Raw genomic sequence first — 27,780 nt, 5'->3', positions numbered from 1 at the left:
TTGCTCAGTTAAATAGTAATGAAGGAAAGTAGAAGGTGTTTCATTTCTTGAAAAATACCGAGCTCATTAGGAGAATTAGTATTAGGATCCAACAGATGGCAGTAGTGCAACAATAATGTATGCAAGCTGCCGTTAAAATCTAAAGAAGAATCAACTTAAAGTCCTGTTCATAAAGCAGGACATAAAGCACAAAGTTATGCTAGCATAACTTCATATTCAGCCTAGCATGTATAACATTAGCCTATTTTTTTGTATTAAATAAACAGCAACATGCATGTCGCACAATAATCAATATTTGTGATGATAATTCAACCAAAACTGGGTCTTTGAAGAACTGGAAGTGTTTGTTGTTGGAGCTTCAACTGGGGCCTTTTTCTATGCTGATGCTAGCTCCAGTTGCTAATTTGATAAACCAAGAAATTAAAATGGGGGCAGCTCGAAATCAAAGCTTTTTTAAAAATGTTTTAAACGATGTTCTGTTACTGGATTTGTTGTGCCAAAGACCACAAGAACGGTCTAAAAAGTTTTATGTTTTGGTCACAGTATCGGGAGGTAGATAGAAAAGTAAACGTTCGCAGTTCACAGCTGAATTTTCACTCAACAGCTAGACATTAGAAACGGTAGTGGCAGTTTTTCAAATGAGTGATATGGCTCTCCACCCAGGGCTATTTGACCTGGGGTTGTTACATCCTCAGTTAGAAAAAATGTGTCTAAAAAAAGGCTATCAGGTCTTTACTAGTGAAACCTCCATTTTTTACGTGAAAATTTCAGCATATAATGGGGAATGCAGCAGTGTGTCCCATCAATTTACATGGAAGAGATTAAACATCTGACATAAAACTTATGAGCTTTTCATTTATTCCTCCTCTGGCTCACAGTTTCTCATCAATGTGGACTGAGGAGAAACTTTAGGAATTTCTCTGGTCGTATGACTCTGGCAACAGCAGCTGAACATGAGGAAATATTTTACCTCAATCATCGTTTTGAAACCACAGAGTCACAAAAAAACAACACAAGACAAACAACTGATTAAAAAGAATAAACACCAGGAAAAAAACGATCGACCTTTGTTTTCCACTTTACCACCTTTCTGCTTTCTCCAAATAATCAGATCATGCTATTTGTGTTTTCGTTTTAGATGTAGACATTACATAGCTATTCAGTTAGCGACATGTAACCATTTAACAGTTTTTGAAAAACACCAAAACTACTTCATTTTTATGTTTTCTTCTTATTTTCAGCAGCTGAAGAGACATTTGTCAATTCATTCATTGAACTAATCAGTCCTGAAATAAGACCAAAGTCAGCAGCAGTTTCTTTAAAAAAAAACCCAACTCAATAAACACTAAAATTAACCAGCTTCTTGGCAATACATCAGTCAACTCTAATGTAAGCTTTCTCTAATGATATTGTGAATCTTTTCATTTTTCTCACAACCCTCCCTCTATCGGATCAGAACTGGATTGTATGGATTAGTGTGCTCTGGCATTCCCGGAGGAATCCAATGCCTCCGCGTTTCCCTCGTGATGAGGGGCCGAATGGATTCTCTCGAGGGCTAAAGATTCATTTTTTGTGAATCTGTTCGGTGGGCACTAAGAGGCACATCCATGTGATGTTCAGTCCGAGGGATATTTTCAACTTGCTTTCCTCTCATGGGACCGATGAGATGATCCCGGATCACACTGGAAAATGAGCAATTGCTGAAGAAAGAACTAATTGGGAGTCATGGCTTTAGCTAGGCAAGGCAAGGCAAGGCGATTTTATTTATATAGCACCTTTCAGCCAAAGACAATTCAAAGTGCTTGTACAAGAAAATTAAAAACATAAAAAAAATCAAGTAAATTAAAAATAAACAAAATAAACATTAAAATTTTGAATATAGTGAATGAATAGAATAAAAAAAAAATTTAAGAATAGGCAACGTCAAATAAGGTTTTAACCTTGTTTAAAATAAACTCAAGGTAGGGGCAGTCTTACAGAGAGCAGGAAGCTTATTCCAGAGTGTTGGAGCATTAAAACTAAAACTCACCATGTTTAGTTCTGACTCTCGGAATAGTTAGTAGGTTTGATTCTGATGATCTTAAAGGTCTGAGTGGTATACAGGGTTGAAGAAGATCAGAAATGTAGTCTGGGTTTCTATTATGAAGTGCTTTGTAAACCATTAAGGAGATTTTAAATTCTATTCTTTGAGGAACAGGCAGACAGTGCAGGGATCTTAGAACTGGACTGATATGCTGATCTCTTTTTGTTTTAGTAAGGACTCTTGCAGCAGCATCCTGGAGAAGCTGGAGCTGTCGTATTGCTTTTTTTGATAATCCAGTAAAAATGCCGTTGCCATTTAGCTCCAGGTGTGTTGAGGAGGATGGACTGCTGAAGAGTCAGTGATTCAATAAAGCTCCTAAGACAGAAATGTTTTATCAGCTGGTGTGGTAAACTGAACTTTACTGCAGCGCCTTATAGCGAGAAACACATTTATGTTTGTCTGTAGGACTGTTTTGAGCTGACCACATATTGTATCTTTGTATAGGATCTCTTTAATAAAGAGGCTTTAGACAACGTTTGTTGTGAACTGAACTATTATTGATCACTACATACCTACAGAATACCAGTCCTCTGATGGCTACTTTCAACAAGATGAGACGCCACTGCACAAAAAGTCCTTCAATGGTTTCCAGTCACCAGATCTTAATCCAATAATGCACCTTTGAGGTGGAACAGGAGATTAACATGATGGATGTTTGCTGGGATTTTGACCGATGTCCCTTTACAGAACCGCTGTAACTGAATCAGGTTTGTAGATAAACTCACAGATCATATTTAGCTTTGCCCATAAATTTGCGGTGACACTGAGATCCACGTGTCGAGTCATCATCCGGAAGGCCCATTTCAACTTCAAGGCCACCTTAAAATGTTTTATTTCCTCATAATGACCGTCCTTCATCAGGTAATCGTTCCTGTAAAGTGTACCAATCCCTCCTGAAGAAAAACTTACTTAAAATTTGGCATGGCTTTTTGTAGAATCCAAGCTTCTCACTTTTTCAAATACAACACTGGTAGCGATTGCCGAACCCTTGGATATTAGTTTCATCAGACCACCTCAAGTATTTGTCCCAGAGCGCACCTGCAAACTGTAATCTGTCTTTTCCAAGATGTTTTTTTTTTTTTTTTAGTATTTTTCCTCTCAATGTGGATAAAGAAACCCATCAACTCCAGTCAACATTTCCACAAGGTCTGTTTTTGGGTTGATGCGCACATTTGGTATCAAAACACGTTCATCTCTGGGACAGAGAACCTGTCTTCTTCCAGCAAGACGGCTGGAGATTCCCATCCTGGTCACACTCGCAAATAGAATAGTTGACGACGGCACCTTTAGGTAGAGAGAACAAGGACGAACTACAAAAACAGAACTGACTCGCAGAACTTCCCAGTTTCATTACTTCCTGCTTTAACCCGTTTACATTTCGTTTTCCCATGGGACAAATCCCAAAACCTCAAACTGACCAATTCACCACGGAGTCGTTTCATTAATCATTACATGCATTTATTGGAGAGAAACAAATTTCGCCATACATATCTTCGTGATTACCAGCACATTTCAATTAAGTTAACAAATTATTAAAAATTTCTAAAAATTAAAGCATTACAAACAGTGTGGGTGGCAGGGTGCGGGGAAAACTACCATTTAGGTGGAGAATCGCTGTGGGATGGATTGCTGTTTCCACGGAGGAGAAAAGAAAACACAACCTTCCTGTTTCTGCTGCAGGGGAACCAAAAGCAAAATGTGAAGAGAGAACTGGACCTCTTCACAGAAACATTAAATGGATGTTTTAATGTTTAAGTCTTTTGTCTTGATCTAAAAATATTTAGCTGTTGAGCTCATAATTCTTCTTCAAGTCCGAATGAAAGAAAAAACCGCCATCAACGCCCCCTTGTGGCCAATGATTCGCTTTGCAGGGCTGCTGCAGAACAAGAACCTCCACATGTTTACAGCTTTCTGCACCCCAGTAGTCAACCATTCAACTAAACCCACCATTTACTCCTATAATAGATTATCCCGTCCCAAAAAAACGTCCTTTAATCTAAATATTTTCTCTAGTTTGCATATGAAATGTACATCAAAAAGGGCGTCGGCTTCAAAAGCAACCCCTTGGATAACACCAGCAGATGGAGAGATGGAAACATTTTAAACCAAAAAGATGTCCAAAAATACAAAAATAAGTCATTTCTCAAAGCAGCTGAATGGGTGAGAGTTGAGTAAAAAGTGAAAAACTGAGGGAAACAGAAGAAGGTGCGAGAAGTTTGGAGCTAAATAAACTCAGGGGAATAAAAACAAAACAAAAAACAAAGCATATCTAATCTGACTTCTCTTTAAATTGACATAAGTTCTGAGTTATGATTTGTGCAATTCTGTAATTTGGGATTAAATTCCTTCTGCCAAACATAAAACGGAGGTTTCAATCGTGCAAAACGTGTGTTTTAATGTTCTCCGTGTCGGGTCTGGACAGCAAGTAAGAGGACGCGGATTCCTGAGGGGCCAAACAGAGCAGAAGATGAGAAAAACACAGGAAAAAAAAAAGTCACTTTGGCAGAGGTCCCTTAGAGTTTTATTTCTGGTGGGGAGCAAGAGAGAAAGAGAGAGAGAAGACCAGGAGACACACGCAATGTTTACATTTACACAGATGGATAAACATCCTCAGGTTTCTTGGATACAAAAGCCTTTAACAGCAACTTACTCCCAACCTCGAGTGTTTTAAAGCCAGCAGGTCTGCTCAGCAGGGGGCCACTGTGTTTCTCGTCGTCACCCTTACGTCTGAGTCATGAAAAACTGAATCGATTTGCCCGACGACAATCTACGGAGAAGCGAGTAAGGGCTGTCAGAAAGGTCTTTGGTTAGTGTTTTACCGTCCGCTCCTCCGTCCCTGATCAGTCTGCGACTCTTCGAGGTTCACGGAAACGTCACAGAACGGGAAAATGTAGTGAAAACAGCGGGGGGATCCCTACACCTCCCCCAACTTTCATGTGGGTGATGTAGCTATGGATGTAGAAGACTTCCTATATGTCACACGTTGAGCTCCGGGTGATACTGTCCTCTTTGTATTTTCATGTTAGGAGCTTTTGACCTCAACACTGCGTCATCCGTCCTTTACAGGAAGCGTTGTTTGTTGTTGGATAACGTGAAGTAACGACAAAAATATTGTGGGGCAGCCGGTCGTGTTGCAGAGCTTGACGAATCGTCTTAGTGTTGGTTCCACCTGTCCTCGCAGTCCCTGCAGGGAACCCAGAAGCAGAGACAAATCAGTCCTGAAAGCAGCAGAGAGCATGACTCAACTAAACCAGTTCCACGTTTTGGTGTAAACTGATGTTTGTGGTTGTTACGCGAAATGAATGGGAATGGATTCATTGAGCATAAATACTTTATTATCCAACACCAACAGAAATATAATTCACTTTGGGGAATATGGACTTCAATTTGTAGTACTGGATTTAGTGGTACGACTGTGATAATAATAAAAATGATGATAAGAACTATTTATTACTTCTATTTTAGGTAACTGTATGGCTGTGCCTGCATGACAGAGCAATCATAACAGCACAAACACAAATACTTCTTTTGAAAAACAAATCCATTTATTATACACTTCTTTAGGACAGCAGTCAGTCAAGAAGTGTGATTTATATCACTAAACTGCACACAGTAAGTTAATTTAATCATATTTTCAAATTTACTGACGCTTTCATTGAACAAATAGTGAATAAAATAGTAAAACTAACATTTCCAACATTATGGACAGCTTTGGTTTGTTTTTCAAACATCATGAACCGGAATTTATCATGACAACGATAAATCAAAATTCCTATTACGATAAAAAATGTAGCTGGATAACAATAAGACATTCGTACTCAACAATGCTTAGAGTCTGAAACTTTTCTATTTCTCTCTCTAAGCTCATTTATCTTTTAGCTTCTCCCTTTAAAATATTTATATTTGTATGACATGAATATGGTCAGCAGTAGATTCATCAACACTTGGAAGTGTGAAGAAGACATTTGGCCGGCGTGTTCATAAGATGCAGATATTCACCAGTTTACGCTGCGTCTCTCCCGTTGTCCATGCTGGCCTCCAGCAGCAGCTCCTCTAGCTCCAGTGCACAGCTGGAACTAACTGCAAGGCGATGCAGAACAGATGTTTACAACAAATAAAACAACATGGAGGGTGAGTCATCCGAAGAGGAGCAGCGACTCACCGTGCTCCATCACACAGCTGCCGGGCTTCGGGGTTTCGCCGTCCAGCAGGTGGAGGGAGAACTCCGTCTTCAGGCCGTTGGGCAGAGCTGAAGCGACCACCTCTCCGTCCAGCGCCTCCACAAAACACTCATCGGCCGAGTTCTCGTCACTCGACTCTTGATCTTTAACTTGTGAGCCTGGATTCACATCAGTGCCGTCTTCAGGCGGATTGGAGGACGATGGAGCCTGCTGGCTGGTCTGGACCAGGTCTGGACTCATTTCCTCTCGGCTTGGCTCGTCGTCCGTTGGGTTAGGGGACTCTCCTGGTCCTGCTGTCTGGTCAGTGTTTAGCTCTTCCTGCGCAGGTGTCGGCTGAGCTAGTTCATTTGTGGAGGGTCCCTGCCCGCCATCTTGTAGCTTTCCCTCTGCTTTATTGCTTCCCTCTGTGGCGGTGGGATCCTGAGGGGGGCCGTCCGGGGGGCTCGTTGGCTTCAAAGCCACATCTGGCAGAGGAGAGGAGTTGGAAGGCAATGCTGGTGTTGGCTGACTTGGATCCGTCAATCCTGCTGGATCTAAAGTTCTGGCTTTCGTGTCCTCTGACGACAGCGGGTCTGATTTGGGACTGTCAGCTCCTAGTCTCTCGCCGGGGGTCTCCTCTGTCGTTTTGTTGTCTGTAGACGGAGCAGGCGGGCTCCCGTTGGCGCCCTCCGGTGTCAGTTGTGTTTGTGCGGGTGTTAGTGTCGTCGAGTATTTCGGTGGGCAGGGAGCTGCAGCTTTCTGCAGTTGCTCCGGTGGGCTCTCCACCCGCGTCACCATAAATATCTTGTGGCCCCTTCCGGGACTCGACACGGAGATGCAGCGGCCGGGCGAGGGCGGCGTCCCCGGAGGCGCCGGGACCGTAGACTCTGTGACCGTTATTCCCGTAATCAAAGCTGGTGCTCTTGTAGGCGAGGCAGAGTGGGGCGAGGGGGTACGTGAGGCACTAAGGGGGGGCTGACTGACAGGAGCAGCCTGGTTCGACACAACGGGAGAAGACTTGGTCACCACCTCTCCCTCATCCTCATCCTCGGTGTCCGAGTCGGAGTCCAGATTTTCAGGAGGAGCGGTCGTATCGGGGCTCGTTTCTGACCGGCTGTCTGTTTGTGGTGCGTTTTCAGTCGGTTCGCCTTCCTCCTCTCCTTCCTTTCTCTCAGCTGAAGCCGGTACGTCTTCCTCTTCCTCCCTCGTTCCGTCCTCTGTGGCAATTTCAGCCATGGAGGCCGACAGCTTCATCTTCTCCTCGGTTTCCTCCTTTTCCTTCGCAAGGATGAAGTTTCTCTTACAGCCGTTCTGGATTTCGGTCAGCAGGGCGCGCTGCGTCTCGATGAAGCTCTTAACCTGAAACACAAGAGCAGAGACCGGAGGAAGTTAGTCAGGCAGAATTTCCCTTCTTTGGTCAGAAGTTTAAGTCGTTCTTAAAAAGCTGAGGCTTGATAGTGTAGTGTGTTGAGTAGGGCTGCATTACATTAGAAATACTGTCGCTACATGCATGCTTGGTATGCAAATGACAAGATGTCGCTACAGGCTCATCCAGGAAGAGTGGATGCCGCATTGATTCGATGCAATCTGCTGGGTTTTATTAGAAATGTACATTTGTTTAGGTTGTTTTTGTTCAGTCTTTTTGCAGAACAGCTCATCTGATGGGGAACATCTGTGAACATCAACTGTGAATATCCAGTCGGCTCGACTGTGAATCTGTGTGATTAAATTTAAGCTTATTTAAATGAAGGGCGTGGAGACGTGATTTGACGTAAATTGAATCAAATTACTGCAAACACTGAAACGTCGCTGAGAATTAAAACGTGACGCATTCAGCATCTATTACTGTGTCGGCTGGAGAGGCTACAGCTTCCGAAGAGGACAGTGATAAATCTGATGATGATGAAGAATATAAGACCTTTGATGAACAGGACCTTGAGACCAACAGCAGGAAGTTGGAGGGCTGCAGTACTTCTGATTCCAGTGCCTCGTTTGAGTTGTGCTTCTCAGTGACTTCATTTTTAAATGCAACACTAAATGCAGTTCATGCTAAAACAAAGCAGTGACATTGACCAAAATGTTTTGTCAGATATTTTCCTGCGTCTAGATGAGCCTCTCGCGGCACCTTCCTGTTAAAACCATGAGGTCAAACTGAGAGAATAAAACAAAAACTTTTCCTTTTCTTTATTTTTAAATGCAGTTAGTGCTTACACTTTCTTTCTTGGGTTCTCGGTCCAGGTCGAGGCGCAGCAGCGAGTTGTTGACCTTCAGCGCGAGCGACAGCGCCATCAGGCCTCCGGTCTTGATCTCATTCTCCCGAAGGTCCAGACGCAGCAATCTGGGGCTCTCTGCGATGAACTCGGCCACAGCGACAGCTCCTGCACGGCAACGTTAACGCAGCCAGATAGTTAAGACCCAAACACTGGAGAAGACGTACGCACGCGCACACACACACACACACAGATTGCTTTAGCTCCCACCTTCACAGGACAGCTTGGTGGAAGCCAGTCCCAGCCTGAGCACAGAGCGGTTGGCGATCAGTCCGTCCTTCAGCTTGTGGACTCCTTCGTTGCCCACCGAATTGTGGCCGAGGTTCAGAGTCTCCAGACTCTGGGTGCACGGCTGAGAGACGCGAAACACACATTCATCCTCAACCGCATGAAGCAAAATAAAACTAATCAGGTTTTAAATGCGGCAGTTGGAGCCGTGGTTCATATTCTCTGACACTCAAGAGGCATTTAAAAAGACAAGAGATGCAAATCTTTCAGCGTCGAGCGATTTGATTACGATTCCAATTTTTGATTCTGAAATGTTTTTTGATTTAGATAAATTATGTGACTGACAAGAAGAAAAGACAATATAAACATAGATGATATTTGTTTATAATAAATTCAATAACATTCCATACTGCATCAAATGCCACCAGATTATATTTGAACAAAAATAGACCTGGGTTATATTTTTCTTATATAAAAGCATATCAAAGAATGATTTCAAAATATAATTTTACATAAAAATGAATCAGATTTTTGATCATAGTGAATGGATTCAGAATTGCCAGGACTAGGAATTATGAATCTATGTGGAAATGATTTTTTTCTGTCCTTTCAAAAAAAGATGGCTGCTATTTTCTATATCTTATCTTTAAACTCTATGTGCAGAGGAGGCTTAATAATTTTACATGCAACAATGCACAGTTTTTCCTCAATGCACAGCTGAATATGGACCCATTGAATAATCTTTAGAGTCTGTTTATTCCAGCTAAACTCCCACTTTTCCCTCTTCATTATTCTTACGGAAATGTGGTTAGATGCTAAAACATTGAGTTAAGTAAGAAAGAAAACTATATTCAGGGATAAAGTGTTTAAATATCATATGTGTGGTGGAGCACACATATGATATAATGTGTGTGTGTGTGTGTGTGTGTGTGTGGTGTACCAGTGCAGCAGCGAGGTAGCCCATGCCATTGTGTGTTAGCTGGTTGTTCCATAGCACCAAAGTGACGAGACCTTTCCTTTGCTCCTTTAGTCCTTCACACAGGTAGGCCAGACCTGAGACGACAAACACACAACAATATAAGACCAACAACAATAATAATAAAATGTGTGCATCATCTGAATGTTAAGTACAGCGCCTTGCAAAAGCAGTTTGTGCTCTTTAGCTAGGTTCACATTTTGTCAAGTTACAACCAAAAACGTCAACGTGGTAAAGTTTGATTTTATGTGATAAACACTGAACTATTGGATAACTATGGAGTGGAAGGCAAAAGACATTGTTTTTAAACCTTTTATAAGTAACTCAATGTACATTTATTTAAACTTTTCTGATCATTACTTTATAGAAGCTACATTTGTTTAGGTTGTTTTTGTTCAGTCTGTGAACATCAATTGTCAAATATTTTCAACAGTAAATATAGGTCTGGATAACTTTAGCGTATAAATATGGCTGACGCAAACCATTTTATTGGAGCTCTGGCTGCACGTTTAAGGTCGTCTTCCTGCTGGAAGGTGAACCGCTGCTTAAGACTCAAATCTGTTCAGCCTCTAACAAGTTTTCTTCCAATTTAATTCATGTCACTTTATTCATGTGGCATCACCTCGCAGCAAAAGACATTACAAGACAAAAGAATCCAATTTAAAATTTAAATGTACAGTTTTATCAATCCAATCATCCAAATTCTATTCCATCCATCCATTCTAGATGAATTATAGTTCCCCCCCATGATTTTCCTGTTTTTAGCTCCATCCATCTTGGCATCAATTCTTACTAGCTTTCCTGTTCCTGCCAAAGAAAGCCATCCTCGCAGCATGATGCTGCCACAAACATGTTTCACTATGGGGAAGTGCTGCGTTAGCTTTGTATGTAGGTAAACAATTTCTATTTCCCACATAAATGCTGGAAACAGGACTTGTTTTGGATTTGTTTCAACAATGTCTTTAATTTTGGGACTTAAAGGAACTAATACAAAATGCACGCCGCAGTTTTCAGACTGTGTTTCGCAAATATGTTTGGCTTAATTCAACTTTAAAACTCTTTGTTGCACTGAGTTCACACAAAAAATCTGATAAAAGCATCAAATCTTTTGGTTGCAATGTGACAACATACAATGTCTTGTAAAATACTTCTACAAGTAAGGTAAAGAAAATAACGCAATAGTAATAGAACATGATATCTGTATCACATTTTGAGTCTTCATCTTTTCTCAGGGTTGCGTACCTGAGTCTAGGATGTGGTTATTGCGCAGGTCCAGAATCTGGATGTTGTAGTTGAACTTGAGCAGGTTTCCGAGCTGAGCTGAGTCCTGCAGGCCGTTGAGCTTGTTGTCTGCCAGGTACAGCTCTCGAAGGTTCATGTTCATCTTCAGCGCCGTGGCTGACAGAGGAGAGGGCGGTTGAAGCAGAGCGAGTTGCCGGAGGGATAAACAGAGAGATCAGATTTCACTTCATTCTGAGAAATAAACAAAACAAAAAACCAGTGGAGAGGGCAGAAAGAGGTTGCCTATCCTTTGCATGCCTCACCTAGTAACATGAGCGGCCTGCCAGAGAGTCCAGCGTTCTCCAGGTGGAGGACGGCCAAGCTGCCACTGATCCTGAGCGCCCGGGCTACAAACGGAGCCGAGTGGTCCAGCAGAGGAGTGTTACGGGCCTCCAGATACTGAAGGGAGCTTGTCTGTGGAGGAAACGACGACAGAGGCTCAGCTTCAAACACATCAACACACCAGACTCCTTCCATAAAGCAGCTGATATAAACAAATCTACACGTTATACCTCTGCAGTTGCAGCTTCTCAGCAGATGACATTACATTTCTAATCTTAGCAGTTATTTGTGTGAATCAAATCAACATACTGATGTCAGTTTTTTTTTTACATAAGTGATTTGAATTGTTTTCTGTTTAAGCCGAGGTTTAATCTCATTCATTCATTCATTCATTCATGCGCGGCAATTTTCCAAAACATTAGTCGATTAAGATTTAAGAGTCCTGATGAAATGAGAGTGTGTGTGTAGTCTTCAGGAAGGTCCTCATTAATAATCTGACATCCATTGTTTTTTTTTCTTAATAGTTTTTGTGGCACTAGTGTCCCAGAGAGGAAAACATGGAAGACAGAAGCCTCAGTGCGTTTCTGCTCTACCACTGGGCCACTTTGAGGTCAAAAGACTGCATTTAGGCAAACAGAGCTGATCAGATGACAAATTAGCTGCTCACCTGAAGGAAGCTGTGATTTCAGCAACTTTCTTTTTATCTATATTACTTGTTACTGAGCCTGAATAATCATCGGTTGGTATTAAGGTTGGATAATAGGATAAATAAATTTTATTTGGCTATGAGATACTTTCTTACTTGATAACGATGCTTGACTGAAGCCAAAAAAATGCAGTTGACAGAAAAAAAACCCAATACTTAAAGCTGTTTTTAAGTGGTGAACAAAAACTCTTCAGCTGCAAGCAAAGCCTTTGTTTTCCCCGGAGAGACTCCAAATGCAGCAGCGATTTATTTAGTCAAACTCTGAACAGAAGGAGAGCATCCTATGTTCAGAAAATACATTTATTTAAATAATCACAGTAAGCTAAAGTAATCCCAAATAGGTGACTTGTAGTTTAATACGGCAAGTAGTTAATGGATTTTTTTTTTGTTTTTTGTTTTGTTTTAAATGGTCAAATCAGTCCATGCATGTTTACATCTTTTTGCACACAAAAACGTGCAAATGTCACTGTGTGAATATTTTGCACAATATTTTGTCATTTGTCAGACCGATGAAAATCGATTAGGAAAATGTTACACCTTACCCAATGTTAGCTGGCATTTTACAAAATCATGCAAATATTTGGAGTCAGTATTCATCTTGAACAGTGACGTGCAGTCAGAGGAGGCATCATGGAAAAGTAATATATAATGATAAAATTATTTATATTGCTATTTTCACCCTGTGGTTTGTACTATAAAGTACCTATTTTTTCATTTAGCTTAACCAATTCTGATGATTACTCTAATTTGTTTGATTACTCTGATGATTTTCGCATTTTCCCATTCAAATGCTCAGAAGCGAAGCAGGTGAGGCAGCGGCGAGCTGAGCCTCAGCTGGGATTGCTCAACTCGATGAGAGCATGTTCCTCCTTTTTTTGTGTTTAAAAATGTCTGAAAAAATAACCTCATACTGTTTATGAAGATTTTCTTTCGACAAGCTTTTTTTTTTTTTCAAACATTGATCTGAACACCAAATCGGTTTTAATTAGTTTCGTTTTGGTAAAACCTCGGAGACGTCACATACTATAGATCTGATTCTGTGTTTTCCATTTGTGACACCACATGGTTAAAACTGGGAAAGAATTCATTTTAAGTCGGGAGAATTTGAATCTCTTGAGTCAGAAAAAAACAAAACAAACGATCCCTCACCTTTCTCATCATGTGAGCGGCGGCCTGCCATCCCCGTGTGCCGATATGCTTGTTGAAGGAGATGTTGAGATGTGTGGCTGATTCGTAGTACTCGATCATGTCAAAGAGAGCCGACGCACCCTGAGAACGACAACGACATGAGGATGGACTTTTAAAAAGGAAAAAAAAAAAATCCAAAAGTTCCAAGTTGTTTATTATGTCAGAACATCTTAAGAAATATCAGAGGAGTTCTGAACGGTTCTTCAGGACAGGTGAGAAATTAGAGGCGTTTGCATGATGCCTTTTGAAGTGTTTTGGATTTCTTTAAGAGTTCCTCAGGTTATTTTAAGATTTTATTTACTATGAAAACAAGAAACAAAAAACTCTGATGAATTCAACACAATTAACACATAAAGATGAATTTAAATGTGTTCTCTGAATATAGAAGTTTGCTTTGACACATTCAACAATTCAACAATTTGTAGGAAAAAAGTTCAATTATAAAGAAAACCTGGTTGAAGTCTTTGTCGTACACTAATGTAATGTTATTTTATATTATGTTGCCGCTTCCTGTTATTATACAAGATCAATATGAAATTAATTAGTTCTCCTACTTACGTTAAATAAAGCTACTTAAATATTGAGAGCAGAAAATATAAAAGAAATACAAGCATGTAATAAAATTAAATTAATAAATATTAAAATCTGAACAAGTCAGGGACAATGATTTTATAAATATTTTAACAATTCACTGGTGAGGGTTTTCCTGTCTATTAAAGACTTCTGCTTTTCTTTTAAAGTCTGATCTGCAAATTTAGATTTTAAAACATAATAATGTAAATTTGTGTTAGAGCTCGTCTGATAGGGGTAGTAGTGTTGAGTCTGGGAATAAATTAAGGAATTACAAAATTATCAATATTTATGCATTGCATCACAAGTCCCTAACCTTTATCTGATTTAATTAAACCCAAAAAAGTACAAAGAAAGAAGAAGCTGTTAGTCTTGAAGATTATTGGTAAAATAAACTCTGATCTTTTAATATGCTGATCAGTAAATTAGTTGTTTTCCATCACAGTAACTCATCCCTCAACCACTAGATTAAGTTTAAGTATAATCATCATAAAGATTTTTAGTTGCTTGAGTTTTTCTTGCCTACAAATTAAATATCAGTAAAGTTTGGGGCAAAATGTGCAACCAGTGCTGAGAGTTAAGAGTGTGATGTGTATTTTCCTCTGAGGACGGAAATGTAGCAGAAAAGGAAAAGCAGACAAGCTAGATAACACATAACGTCCTCTAACCTTCTCATGCGTGTGTGTACTGGGAGATGTCGCCGAGTGTACACACGCGTGTTTATCTACAGGGCGGGGGAAGATGAGTCACATTCAGTCTAATAAAAGCCACCCTGTGATCACACTCTTCATGCCTGCTTCTCCACATGTTTCTCAAAACATTTCTCCACCGAACTGCTTCTCCGCTTTTATCCTCCCAAAAACGTCCCGACATGAGGCCAGGACGCAGATGCGACTCTGCCAAGTAAAAACCATCTTCTGCATTTCTCTCTCACCCACTTCAGAAAACGAATCCATCCTCTCAACAACTCGACGCACGATTTAACCCCATTCCTTTATAAAATCAGATGAACCAGCAGTGCTTCTTCCATAATTTGTCCTTTCAAAGTTCTGTTTCATCGGAGCCCAAAGCGAGACACTCGTCTGTAGTGACTCAGTTAATGACTCACTGAGCTAATTCATTCATTTTTCCGGAAAACTGCTCCAAATCAGTAAAAAAAAAACAAAACAGAAAAAGAAAAACCTCTAAATGTCGAGCTGCATTTATTTGAATACTGTGAAGGTCGTATCTTCTAGAACACGCATGTATAAGCAGAATGATTCATCCAAATATTAAGGCCTGATGGCTTTTCGCTTCAAGGGGACAGATTATAAAAAATGCCACAATTTGTTCGGTAAACAACAAATATTTAGAATAAAACTAAAACAAAGTATCTGTAACCTTTAGGACCCTCTCAGGGATTAAAAAAACAACAAGCAAGTGATTCACATTAGCAGCGGAAAAGCAAATAGTTTCTCCAAAATCATATTTTAAAGTTCAGCAAACTATTTCTTTCAAAATCTTCTTCCAACATTAAATCAGGCTGCATTCATTGGATCCAGGAAGTCATGGCGTCTATTTTGTTTAGTTTCAGTGTGAAATGGGTTCTAACAGTAAAATGACTTTTTATTTATTTCTCCACCGAAGACAAAATCATCTCAGTTCACTATCAGAGTTTCAATTAGGCCAAATCGTGTTAAAAAAAATAAATAAACGACATGAGACATCTTTAGCTTCAGATTTAGTTTCTCTGAAATTTATCTGTGGATATCTGAAGGTAGAGTTTGTGACTGAAAATGAAAGCAAGAACGGAGATGGTGGTTAAATTACTCCGCATTAGTATGTGCTTTTATAATACACTTTCGGTAGTGAAACAAGATGATGCTTTAAAGACAAGAGCAATGTAAGTTATGATTTAACTAATAGAAATGTTAAGCATTTATGGACAAAACTCTGACTTCTTGTTTGAGTGCAAGTCTGAGCTTGATTTACTGAGGTTAAAAGATTTATAATTGAGCACTATTAGAGTCAAAATTTCTCCTACAACTAATAAAAAATAATATAAGCAGCTTGTTTTTTTTTATTTGAATAATGTCAGAGATGTTAAAAACATCAAGAGTCCTTCAAAAAAGAGGTATCTCAAGGGATGCCTGGTAAAAAAATAGTTAAATAAAAAAGTAGGTTTGTCCTTAGAAGTCTGTTTATTGTTAGAAATTGAGTGGAAAATCAATCAATCACATCAACTTTATGCACTCAGGTTGTGCGTCTGTCTCTTGTCTGTATTATATACAACAACATCCTGTGGCTTTGGAACGGGAGTTTCGATGGTCAGAACCTGCATCCCAGTTTTCCGTACACCAGAACATGTGCTCAATCCCAACATTTCCAGTAGTGTTTTTTAAATTCTTTTTTTTTAATTTATTAAATTTTTTTTACACAAATCAACATCTGGGATAATCAGATAAATCCATGACAACCCCTCTAAATCCTGGAGAGGATCATCACAGACCGAATCTGTAAAGCAGAAGCAAAAACACAGATGGAGAGATCATTTCAAGTTATCTTACATCTTCATCCAGGTTGGTCTGCTCCAGGTCTATCACTTTAAACTGGACTCTCTTCAGAATCTCCTCCAGAGACTCGCATGCTTTGTAGTCCAGCTTCTCACCTGAGCACACAAACACACATTTAAGAATTTATGTGCAGTAGAAGAAACGAGGTTAAAAATACTGTAAAACAATCGGGAGTCAGTAGGGACAAGTTGGGAGTTGTCAAGTCAACAGATATACAAAAGCAGAGGGTTCAGTGATTTGTTGGACTGAACTGTCCATGTGTGAGAAGATATTGAACATTTGAATGTAAGAGAACGACTTGTTTCTGCTAGAGATTGACTCTGAAAAACAATGAACCGGTCAGGGGAAAAAAAAAAAATCTAAATCCTGTTTTTTTCCCCCAATCAGAAAACACACCAGACTACACCCTATAAAGATAAACTGACAAAAACACTCTTTGGAGTGGAAGAAGTTACTGAATGATGAAGAGATTTTCAGGTGTTTAACATAAAGTTGGAGGAAGAGCAGATATACAAGTCATTTATATCAACGCAGTATTTTCTACAACATTTTGAGGCGTATCTGGAGTTGGAGTGAGCGAGACTTTAAGTTGATACCAGAAAATCGGCATGGAGGTCGTTTCTGTTTTGATGCTTTGCAGCAGGAGCCTTCGGTCTGCTATTGAGAATGAAACTTTTAAAATCTGAGATGAACACCGTTTGATAGCAGCTGCCCTGGTGTTGTGTGACCTCATCTCTGCTCTTAAAATAAATAGTTAATGAACACTTACAGCAGGAAGATATAGAATCACAATTTAAATTCTGGTTCTTCATTTTCTTTTAATGTAGTTGTTAAAGAGAAATTTGAAATCAGCAGGTCAAAGGTTTTTTTTAAAAAAAAAAGAAAAAAAAAAGGTGACCGTAAATCAGCCACAGCATTCTTAATGGAGCGTCTCTGGTTTCTGGACATTTTTTCTGAAAGGTCAAAGCAGTCATTTCCAAATAATATGGAGCACATCATCACTCAGGGGTAGAAAACCTTTGACATAGTTTCCAGTTATTCCCACAGTGGCTGTTCCAGCAGGTTCACCTCAAGTTCAAACTGTGCTGTGTTCAAAGAAATTGCACAAGAATGCAAAAGTCAGATCTCAGAATCTGCATGTCTCAAGAGGGGAAAAGGTAGAAGTTCATGATGAGAAAACATGAAAAAGGCCAGAGCAATGCGCCTTAAATTGGAAAAGTTGTATCTGGAAACAAAAGTATACAAAAAAACAACCAAGCACAGGATTTTTTGAACAATAAAATCTGGAGTCGTGCAAGTGAGAACCTCGTCCTGTTTTAAAGGCCCCGGTGTGGCTTAACAAAAGCCTGCAAATTTCTATTTACTGAATTAATACAAAGACGATGAGAGAAATTTCCTCTGGCTTAGGGCTGCACCTAATGATTATTTTAGTAATTGATTATTCTGACGGTTAAACAGATAAAGAAATAGCACAATATGCATATTTTTCATTTAAAGCACAATAGTAGAAGTGCAACAAAAGATGCAAATAAGAAAACAATTCAACTACTTTTTGGGAAAATCCCACTGAAGGAGTTCTGGGTAGAACAGACAAAGAAGGTTTTTCACCTTAAATGCAAAATGTGTTTTTCTTTTTTTTACAATTTTGGCTTAATTAAGGCTCTGACTGTGTTGTACTTTCAGCAAATGGCCATTTTTAGAGTCTGCACACTCCAGCGAACAATTAATCTATGAGTAAATTAGAGTTGACAATTATTTCAGTAAACGATTAATCACAATTAATTTGATGAATCATTTCAGCCCTATATAGATTAATAAAATACTTAGCTTTTTGACAACGCTTCTTCGCATTGGCTAAATAAATAAGGTATAAAATGATGCGTGTTGTTCATCGGAGCGTGTTAAAATTAACCTATTCAAGGCAGACAAAAATACACAAGTCGAATGTACAGCACTGCCTGCGACTGCTGTGTTATTTTTGTGCTTACCCTTCAGATCCAAGCATTCATTTCGCTGAGTCAGGTCTTTCAGTTCCTACAGAAACAGAAGGAAACGTGGTCAGAATGAGTTCATCTTGTCCATCAGTCTGCAGCAGACTTTGCTTTTCACATGATGAAACTTTCACGTCACATTAGAGGAAATTCAATAAAGTCTGTAGGAGCGGTTTGCATCACAGATCTTGTGCAAACCGAGATAAACCTTCGGTACAAACATTAGTTCAAGGCTTGGGACAGGTTTTGTTGATCGTTTCCTTTTCTCTATTCTCTGCTGTGTTCTTATAAATCATATGCCTTAAAGTCTCTGTATTGCTTTACCGCAATAAAAAAAAGTAGAGGAAGGTGGAGCTAACGATCTTTTGGCGACTTTAAGATGAAAAGCTTCCCATTAGAAGAGCACCTTATATGGAGACTAAGGGTGGCATTCCTCGGCTTCTTCAGCTACAGCTCTGCACAGTTTAGACATAGCTTGAGGAGTCTTTTAAACAGGAACAGCAACAACAACAACAATGCAAAAGTGAAACTAAACTTCAACCCACAAAGTTACGCTATGAAAAACTAGAAAAATGGGTTGTAGAGTAAAAAAACAGGAGAAGAATCTCTCAATTTCAGGTTTGGAAGCAGCCCTGAGGGACATTTTGACTAAAATGTACAGTCAACATGAAAGCAAAACTGGACACCTTTAAAAAAAAAAAAGCTGCTTTAGGCCTCGATTAGAGTGCCATTTATTTCTTCAAAAATGTATTTTATTCTCCATTTGAGGTGAAACATCTTCACCCAAACTAAAAAAACAACAAACAATAATACCTTCTTTACACCAGAGGGTGGCAATAAAACGAATACTGACAAAATCAAAGCAGAACCACACTAGATCAATTCAGCTTTGCCATTTGGTACCCACTATTTATTATTTATTCCTGGAAACAAACTAGGGCAGCCTAATTTATCCTTTCCTTTCTTTCTCATCTGTGCTTCCATCACTCTGTGACCTTTTGGACAGATCCACTTGTATCCAGTGCGAGACTGTCCTACAACGAGCTACATGTGACATTTGCATGCAAATGCTTGTTCGTTACACTTGGAATACATTAGCCAACAATTATTGGGCTTCAAATAGTCCTTCACAAAATGAATACTGCACACAATAATAATTCTGACTGTGTAGTCGCAATACATTGTGTAGCCCTAAAACAAACCATTTTGTCTTTAACCACTGTGAACGTGGCCATAAACATTCTCAAATCTTAATAAACCATATGCTAAGATCTGTGATATAGACACCATTTCAAAGATGTATGGTAAAAAGGTTTTTTGTATTTTTTTAAACAAACTTTTTTAAATATGTAGAGCCCCAATAACAATATATATCCTGATCCAGAACTGCACAGGATTCTGGGGGATGTAGGCAGAGGAAAAGATTTTAGCTGATCAAGCTCTTAAGGTGAGCTAAGCTTGGTAAGTTGCCTCAACTAACTAACTAACTCGCTCACTCTTTAGTTGCCTAGCAACAATCTGCTAAGTAACTTGCGCAGCAGCAGTTTCTGGTTTTGCCATCGTGTCTCATAAGGACTTAAAACTAAAAACAAACAATGGAGTGGGGTGAAAACTGTGGATAAAACAGGAAAGGTCACGTCACCAGTTTGGCAGAATTTTAAATATGTAAAACAAAAAAAATAATCAATAATTATTGACATCGACCAATATGAAAAGTTTATGGTGCGGTATGTTTTTCGGCCATGTCGTCCAGCACAGAGACATAAATTTAATGTATATAATTCTTTCTAAATGGACATGCAAACACTACATCATCAAAGCAAACTGAAATAAAATGAAAATTATTTGAACTCAGGCAATAAGGAAAAACATTATTGCAATTGTGCTTCCTGCTGCTCGGCGCAGCCCGGCTATGATGTTGTGAAGCATAAATGTAATTTTAGAGGTGGTGTCCTGCACCTGCTGGTTCCCACGTGAAACCAGCCTCAATGTGTCTTGACTGCAAAAGTTACATTTTACATCCAGAGCTCCTCGTGTATGTTCACCTTGACCACTGACTGACTATAATGGCACCACAGATTGAAGGCTGGTATTTAACCTCCTGCCCTGGTAAAACATCCAACCAGCCCACACAAACACGAAAACACACAGCATGCTGCCCTCAAAACTATGCACCAGCAAATCCCAGTCTCTAGATGATTGCTCCGTCCATTCAGGGTGAACTCCGCAACCCCTGCCCTACTGCCTCACTGCTGTGACTGAATATAACGATGACAGAGTTCATGGCCTCTCGCATGACTCGACTGGTTTCAAAAACATGATATTATGGTACAAATACCACATGCAAGAAGCTGAGCCATTGTTACACTAACAGAACGATGTGAAGTGCTTGAGATAACAGAGTTTGTGTATTCAAGGGAAAAACAGACAAGGGCATTAACAGTCTCTGGTGACATTTGGTGAAATCAAACTAGACTCTGTTGAGGGAAGGAGACAGATCTCTTAGGGGATTTTTCATTAGATCTGTGCTTACATACGATGAAAATGGGCACATGTCGGGAACGCTGACCAGATCAGAGTAAGTTCGTCCCTCTAAGCTCTGCCAGAACCCAAAATAAAGCATGACACATCATGGATCACTTGATGAGTGTTTGTGCTGTGGGTGGACTTTCAAAGAACAAGCGTTTTAATTTCTGACCAGTTTCATTTCTCATTGTTGCTATGTGCAGAGTTTCAACATATTTTTAACATTACAAAATTCACAGTGACTTCAGATGGATATTTTCAAAGGGGGTCACGATTTAAACATAGAAGGTGAAGGAGGGAAAGGTGCATGGATGGATGGACGGACAAAGAGAAGGATGCATACAACTTTTACAGAAATAGAGAATTTTTTAAAAAAAATGTAAATATTTTGACAGTTCTCTGCTTACTTAAACATGAGAAAGTTTTCTAAACCTCCTTATGTAATAACCTTGTATACATGTTAAAACGGAGAGCATATAAAAGCTACAGTTCTTATATTATACAAATATTTTTTCATATTTACTAAACTGTTACTACATTATATAGTGACAGTCTTAGTAAACATATTTAAACATAAAACTGTCATTATGTTATGACATTATAACACGAAGTACATAATTTGTCAGAAAAACAAAAATAAACAAACAAACAAAAAAGTATGCTCCTCTGCCATCTCCAAAAATGTCAGAAACATATAATCAGAGTCAGGAGGAAGGTCTTACAAGTGTCAATCATTCTGGTGTACGCGCTGCTGGGTGGAAACTGCAAGATTGTGTGCAAAAGCTCAAAATTGATGGTTTGTCGCAGCTGTGCAAATGGCAGAAAAACAACTCACCATTACAGAAAAACTGTTCATCTGTTGTCGTCTGTAGCCATGCTAATTAGCTTGCGCATTCACAGCAGTTGGTCTGAGTGTGATTGACGGCACTAAGACCTTCCTCCTGGCTCTGATTGGTCATTTCTGACCAGGAGCGGTGTATTTCTGCAGCAGGACCACCGGGAGGAGGGAGCATAGCTCAATTTTCCCCTGATTATATGTTATATGGTCTCGACATAGTTAAAGTTTTAATAAATATGTAAAAAAAAGAAAAAAAAAAGCACTATATTTTTATAAAAGTTAGCAAACGGAGCTTTAACTAGTCAGCCAAAAGTAACAAAGATTTTTAAGTAGCCTAAAATGTATTTTAGTCAATCACAAATGTGACTCTTCATACATGGAAATTAACCGCAGCCAGTTTAAAATAAAACAAATTTGTTCAAAAGCCATATTAATCTGCATGATGCAATGCTTACCGTCTTAACAGAAGAGCATATGTGCTACTTCCTTTAGCTTTAAACATACACAGTGGATGTTCTGCAAAATCAATGACAGACGTCCTCTAACATATAGCTCTGATAATACAGCTTGTAAATGATAAAGGACTTATGACAGTAATTCCATGTAAAGAGGGCGCCTGCATGTTTATCTGTACATTAAAAAGCTGAAAGCAGCCTAGAATTTTACATCTCATTTACAAACATTTGCCAGTTTCTGTTTACAGCAACAGCATTCAGGGAGAACATACAGTATGTCTACACAAACAAGCATTTAAAAATGACGGAAAAAAACTCTTGATGGAAAATGCAATCAAGAGAAATGTGACACAAAGCTACCAAGTGTCCAAGTTTTAGGACCCCGGTGGGAGGAACTGTGCAGCAGGCATTCAACATGCAGCTACTAAATAGTCTCGCATACACCCCCACACGCACGCACGCACTAATGGCAATATGGAAAATCACCTGTAAGACCACTGGCAGGTCGCCACATGAGCAATCCAGCAGGACTTAATAAAAAAAGCATTTAGAATGAAAAAGAAAACAGTAAATATTCGAGCAGCGCTTGCCAAATACCTCTTACTGTCCAGTCTTGCTTATGTGACCAGTTACTGCAAGGGTGACTCAGCAGAAATGGATGGTCTCTTTACCGGACAAGAGCTCTGCTGGTGGACCATAAAAATGAAACCGTGACGGTCAACACCGGACACAGGTTGGTAAAATTTCCACTGGATTTGACTGAAACTTGAGATACAACTGTTGATGACCACATTTGAATAAGTTAAGAGGATTTGGACTTTGAATTTACTTTCTCTATTTAATAATTAAGGTGGACATTTTCAAACCCTGAAAACCCAGACGTGGCATATATTCAAACTTGTGGGTTTCCTGCCTTTCCTTTTGTGTTTTTACTAAATCAATTTACCTACTGTCAGACTTTGGGGATGCGGTGTTTACCACCCCCACAGGAGATGTGAGTGCTGAGCTTGGGAGCAGGGATGCATTATTAATTCCTCCTGATTGTTATGCCACTGCAGAGCACGCACTGTAAACCGTTTACTGTCCCCGCTTTACGGGCTTTGCACATTTGTCGCGACAAGCTTTTTGAATGATGGTGTCAAACAAGAAAGAGGTCTAGATGAAAATATGTTCCACACGGCGAGGAGACTGGTCAGCTGAGAGTTTGGGATCTCAGCCTCGTGTGGATATTCACATTAATGTGCTAAGCTGCTGTTTTAAAAAAAATGAAATAAAATAAAATCACATGGGTACATTGCAGTACATTTACACACTTCAGGACTTTTTGTAAAATTTCCAGCTTCCAGAGTGATATAAATTGCTGAAAGACAACAGTTTTTTCCCCCTCAGGCTGGCTATATATTCCCCATTTCCTCTAGAGCCGTTACAAAAACACATCTGACGTTCAGAGGAAACAACTCCCAAATGAGGAAACTCCAACTACAGTAATAGAAATGAAGTTTGTGCGTCAGTTCACACACAAAGGCAGAATATCCGCAGAACAATATCGAAACTTTAGGCTTCCTCAGAGGAAGATGCAGAGCTGAAGGTTTGACAAGACGAGACTGAAGTCTGCCACCAAGAAACTATAAAACAAACAACTGGACCTGATGATTGCCTTTTGGTTTTGCCTGTTTTAAAAACCCCTCAGTTGTGTCAATTTATTTACTGGTGTTTTATAATGTGCTGTTTTCATCAAAGACCAGTAAAACTGCATTCATCAAACATAGTTAAAAAAAGGAGAAAAAAAGAAGAGCATCCTGTTACCTGTGTAAAGACCCTGACTGTATGCTTCAGAAACGTAAGGACTGGGATGACGGTCCCGATGTGGGACTGTAAAGGCCGATTTATAGTGCCTGACTTTAAAAACTGTACAATACAATCAGTAGGGTTGGGTGATAAATTGATTTTATCAATTAATCAAATTTTTTTGCTTTGCGGAGATTTAATTTTTGGAAAAATTGGGATCTTTTTCTCTCATGTACTTCTTGGGTTTTCATAGTTCAGAGTGATGTCAGCACACCTAGGGCCGCCATCTTGTTTGACAAACACGTTTTACAGCGTGTAAGTATTTAGACTTTGAATTCAGGTCAACGCTATGACGGAATATTAGGGCCAGGCTAAAACGTAACTATTTTAATTAGGAGAATAAATTTATAATACTAACAGGATGAAGTTGTAATTTGATGAGAACTACTAAAACAGCAACACAAACTTCAATGAGGAATGTGGAGCATCTTATGAAGTCATTCTTTGGTATAAGCTTTATAGATAATACTTAGCAGACGTATTTTTAACACAAACAAAACTATCACTAGCAGGATTTTGAAACGATTGTGCAAACAATTAAGTTTGTTTTGAAGATCAGATCCTGATAATAGTTACTAGAAAAAACAACTTTTTCTACTAATTTTAAGACTTTTTTTTTCTGGTAAAATTGCATCTTTTTTCTGCTGATATGATAATTTTCTCGCAATAGACAAAAATTCAGGAAAATACAAGATTCTTTTGTTAGTTATTTCCTATGTCTCTTCAGATATACCTGACATGGCTAGATGGTTTACTTCATTACAGGTGTTAACTGTGACAGTCTTGTTATTAAGTGTCTAATAAAATAATCTGAAAATGAAGGATTTATAGGATTATTAAAAGGCTGCATCTAACCTGACTCTTAATCTGTTATTAAACTGTAAAATTGTGACAAGCTCTTGGCTGATGTGGCTAGATTTGAGACAGAGTTCAGTCACACATGTATGGCTTCTCATGTTTCCTCAATCCCAGCTGATGCTCTGAAAGCACACAAGTTCTGAGGTGTTAGTGGATCAACTTCCATGATGTGAACGGACAACATGATCTGTAATGGTGGGGCTCTTTTTGTGTTTATTGCGGATTAAAAGAAAGCCAGTCAACATTTTCTGATGCTGCCTCATACTTGTCATTGGTTGTCTTGGGTGAGTTGCTCTTCTCTGACTGAAAAGTTTCTTTTGATTCGCTCACCATGAATGATTTTGCCTGCAACAATTGCAAAACGCGGACCCAGCTTGAAGTCATCACGTGCAAAACAACCTACAGAGCAAGATTAAATGTTTGAGCTCATTATGGTTCCAAGGCAAAGCTCATTTTATAGCAGCTCTGTCTGCAGCATGAAGGACTGGGAAAAAAGCTCACAAAATAATAATAATAATAAAAAATAAAGTTAGTAGTTCCTAGGTGAGTTTGTTTTTGATGCAAGACAATCCTGACATATCACAACTACAAGCGACAAGATAAGTTATAGACCATTTTGATGCCACCCTCCACCCCCTTTAGAATTTATTTAGTAAACATTTGTACATAAAAAGCCCAGCAAACCCTTCACTAAATGCCCTATTGTTGCTTCTTACCTGTATTTGTTTGAGAACTTTGGGGATAGGTTTACAGTTGAGTTTCTGACAGGCCTGTTTGTAGGAAGAGAGGATCTCCTCCACCGTCACATTCTGAGCTGAAAAACACAACAAGAAGGTCAAAAATTAGAAAATAGTAAAACAAGGCAGAAACGTGAATGAGGATGGCTGGATTCTCTGCACACATTCGAGTGTGTAAAATGTTTAACAGTTGTGAATGTCACAGCAACACTGAATTCAGACTGACGTACTGAAACAGAAACACGGCTGTGGAGACACAATTAGGACACCTAACGCCTTTTAGTTTTCCTAAATGGTCACATTTAGTTATGAAGCTGTCCTTCAAGTACATATAAATGTTACTATGACTGTATTTTAATTACTTTTTTAATTTTTATTAAGTGATAAAGATCTAGGAAACATTTATGTAGCCTCTGAACAGTACCAAGCACACCCTGATGCTACTCATCATCAGCTCCTGTTCGACCAAAGCTTCCCTAAAATAAAGTGTAGGACTGAGACACAAAGAAAATACTTTGTTTTACTGCGACCTGTTTGTGTTTGAGCCTGAGGGAGCACTCCGCTCTGACACAGAGGATCAGAAAACATGACCCTCCCAACCCCCACCTCAGGGTGCCCCTACTTAAAGCTGCAAAAAGGAGGTATTGTTCTTGGTTTTTGTGTGGGTTAAATGCAGTTGCCATCCCAGACTGTTGCAGAGTCTAACTCCAGTCAGATGACCGGGCAACATTCAAAGCTACTGTTCTGGCTGAGAGGCTCTGCTGATAGATGAAGCGAGGCACTCATGCAGAGGAGGAAAAAAAAAAAAAAAGGAAATAAAAGGCCACGATAGATGGACTTGAAAGCCAGAATCCGTACACATAAATTTAAAAACATGAGGCCAATTGATCTGATTGACAAAAACAGGAGAATAATTATGGTCTTTGTTTCCATGCGCTCTCCACACACACACTCAGCACTCTGCCTGTGTGTGTGTGCATCTGACTTTTGCTGCAGTCAGCAATTTGATTTCACAGAAGTGAGAAACTTGTCTCCTTCACTGTCCAGCGGCATTCATCACTGGTATCCCTGCTCTCTTGCAGCGGCTCTCATTAAGTTCATCACCCAGCGCCTTGGTTAAAAGCAAATTCTGGAGAAAAATGCTGCAGTGCGTGAAATCGGCGATACAAGACCCGCATTTGTACTCTGGTTTTCTGTCTTCTAGAAAAAGCTCATTTTAATCATAAATGGTTGGCACGCAAATGAGAAAGCTGACAAAGCTGCTGAATTTGGTGGCGATGTAAAAAAAAGAGAGAAAAGGGTCAGACATTTCAGTTATATCCAGTAACGTTGCGGTTCTCCAGATTGGTTTTGAGAAGGTATTTTCAACTCTGAACCACATTTTAAGGTTGTTTTTTTCCCCTCAATCAAGTCCACAACTTCGGCATCCTTTTTTTAAATTTCGACTTGGTGTGCTTCTCCTGGCTGCATCTGGACAAGTCTTTAACTCAGAAAATTGTTGCTTGTCTTGATACGTTTGCAACACCATTATGATAATAGCACTGGTCTTAAAAGCTGTCTTGGATGGATTTAGTGCTGGTCTTCCTACACTCAAAGTCTTGGATTTAGATAGCAAAAGATGTGAGCAACCAAATTTAGGACTTTTACTAGCTATTTCTAACACATATGCCTTGATTTAATCTATTCCACTGTAGCACTGGTTGCACCTTTAGGGTCATTGCCCACTATTTCAATCCTCTTTCAGTTTTTTTTTTCAAAGATTCACAGTATTTAGCTCCAGCCATCTTCATATCAACTCTGACCACCTTCCCATTAAAGAAGAGATTTACAGATTTCAGATTTTTGCTATAAAAAAAAGGAAAACTTGCCATGAATGCGTCTTTATTTGTCTGTCACCTAAAATCACAACTTGACGCATGTAGTTTTAAGATGAGGAATTCAGAAGGAAAACGTTTGCAAGTCGCTGTAATCTTCAACGAAATGCTTCACTAAGCGACACGAGACTCTAAATGTTTGTGTCTTTTAGTGAATTACAAAGGCATAACATGGGTGTAATCATTTAATGCAACATTAACAGTTTAAATATGTGCTTAATTGTGGCAGTTATGTTTTACTCAAATGGGCATTTGGCAGGACACAGCAGATTGATGCCAATCTGCGTTAGTATTTTACCTCTGAAATGCATACAGAGCGAGCTCTGTGGCGCGAGAAAGTAGTCTATTAAATTTGTT

General features: G+C 39.3%; 1 protein-coding gene across 1 annotated transcript in view; it reads right to left on the bottom strand.

Annotated features, from left to right (window-relative positions):
* Window positions 1-3,519: 3,519 nt before the first annotated feature.
* ppp1r37 (protein phosphatase 1 regulatory subunit 37) overlaps window positions 3,520-27,780 on the bottom strand; it is a 42,365-nt gene continuing 18,104 nt past the window's right edge. The window contains exons 2-13 of the mRNA XM_014470669.2: window positions 25,529-25,626; window positions 18,285-18,330; window positions 16,291-16,391; window positions 13,136-13,255; window positions 11,262-11,412; window positions 10,960-11,115; window positions 9,682-9,794; window positions 8,724-8,865; window positions 8,455-8,621; window positions 6,246-7,602; window positions 6,083-6,163; window positions 3,520-5,267 (exon numbers count right to left, since the gene is read on the bottom strand). Coding sequence (XP_014326155.1) covers window positions 6,087-6,163; window positions 6,246-7,602; window positions 8,455-8,621; window positions 8,724-8,865; window positions 9,682-9,794; window positions 10,960-11,115; window positions 11,262-11,412; window positions 13,136-13,255; window positions 16,291-16,391; window positions 18,285-18,330; window positions 25,529-25,626 — 2,528 coding nt within the window. The 3' untranslated portion in view covers window positions 3,520-5,267; window positions 6,083-6,086. The remainder of the gene's footprint in view (window positions 5,268-6,082; window positions 6,164-6,245; window positions 7,603-8,454; window positions 8,622-8,723; window positions 8,866-9,681; window positions 9,795-10,959; window positions 11,116-11,261; window positions 11,413-13,135; window positions 13,256-16,290; window positions 16,392-18,284; window positions 18,331-25,528; window positions 25,627-27,780) is intronic.

The sequence above is a fragment of the Xiphophorus maculatus genome, chromosome 18 (genome assembly GCF_002775205.1).
Source record: "Xiphophorus maculatus strain JP 163 A chromosome 18, X_maculatus-5.0-male, whole genome shotgun sequence".
Lineage (NCBI taxonomy): Eukaryota > Metazoa > Chordata > Actinopteri > Cyprinodontiformes > Poeciliidae > Xiphophorus > Xiphophorus maculatus.
The sequence above is the reverse complement of the archived record's forward strand: the minus strand, read 5'-3'. Positions and strand labels throughout refer to the sequence as shown.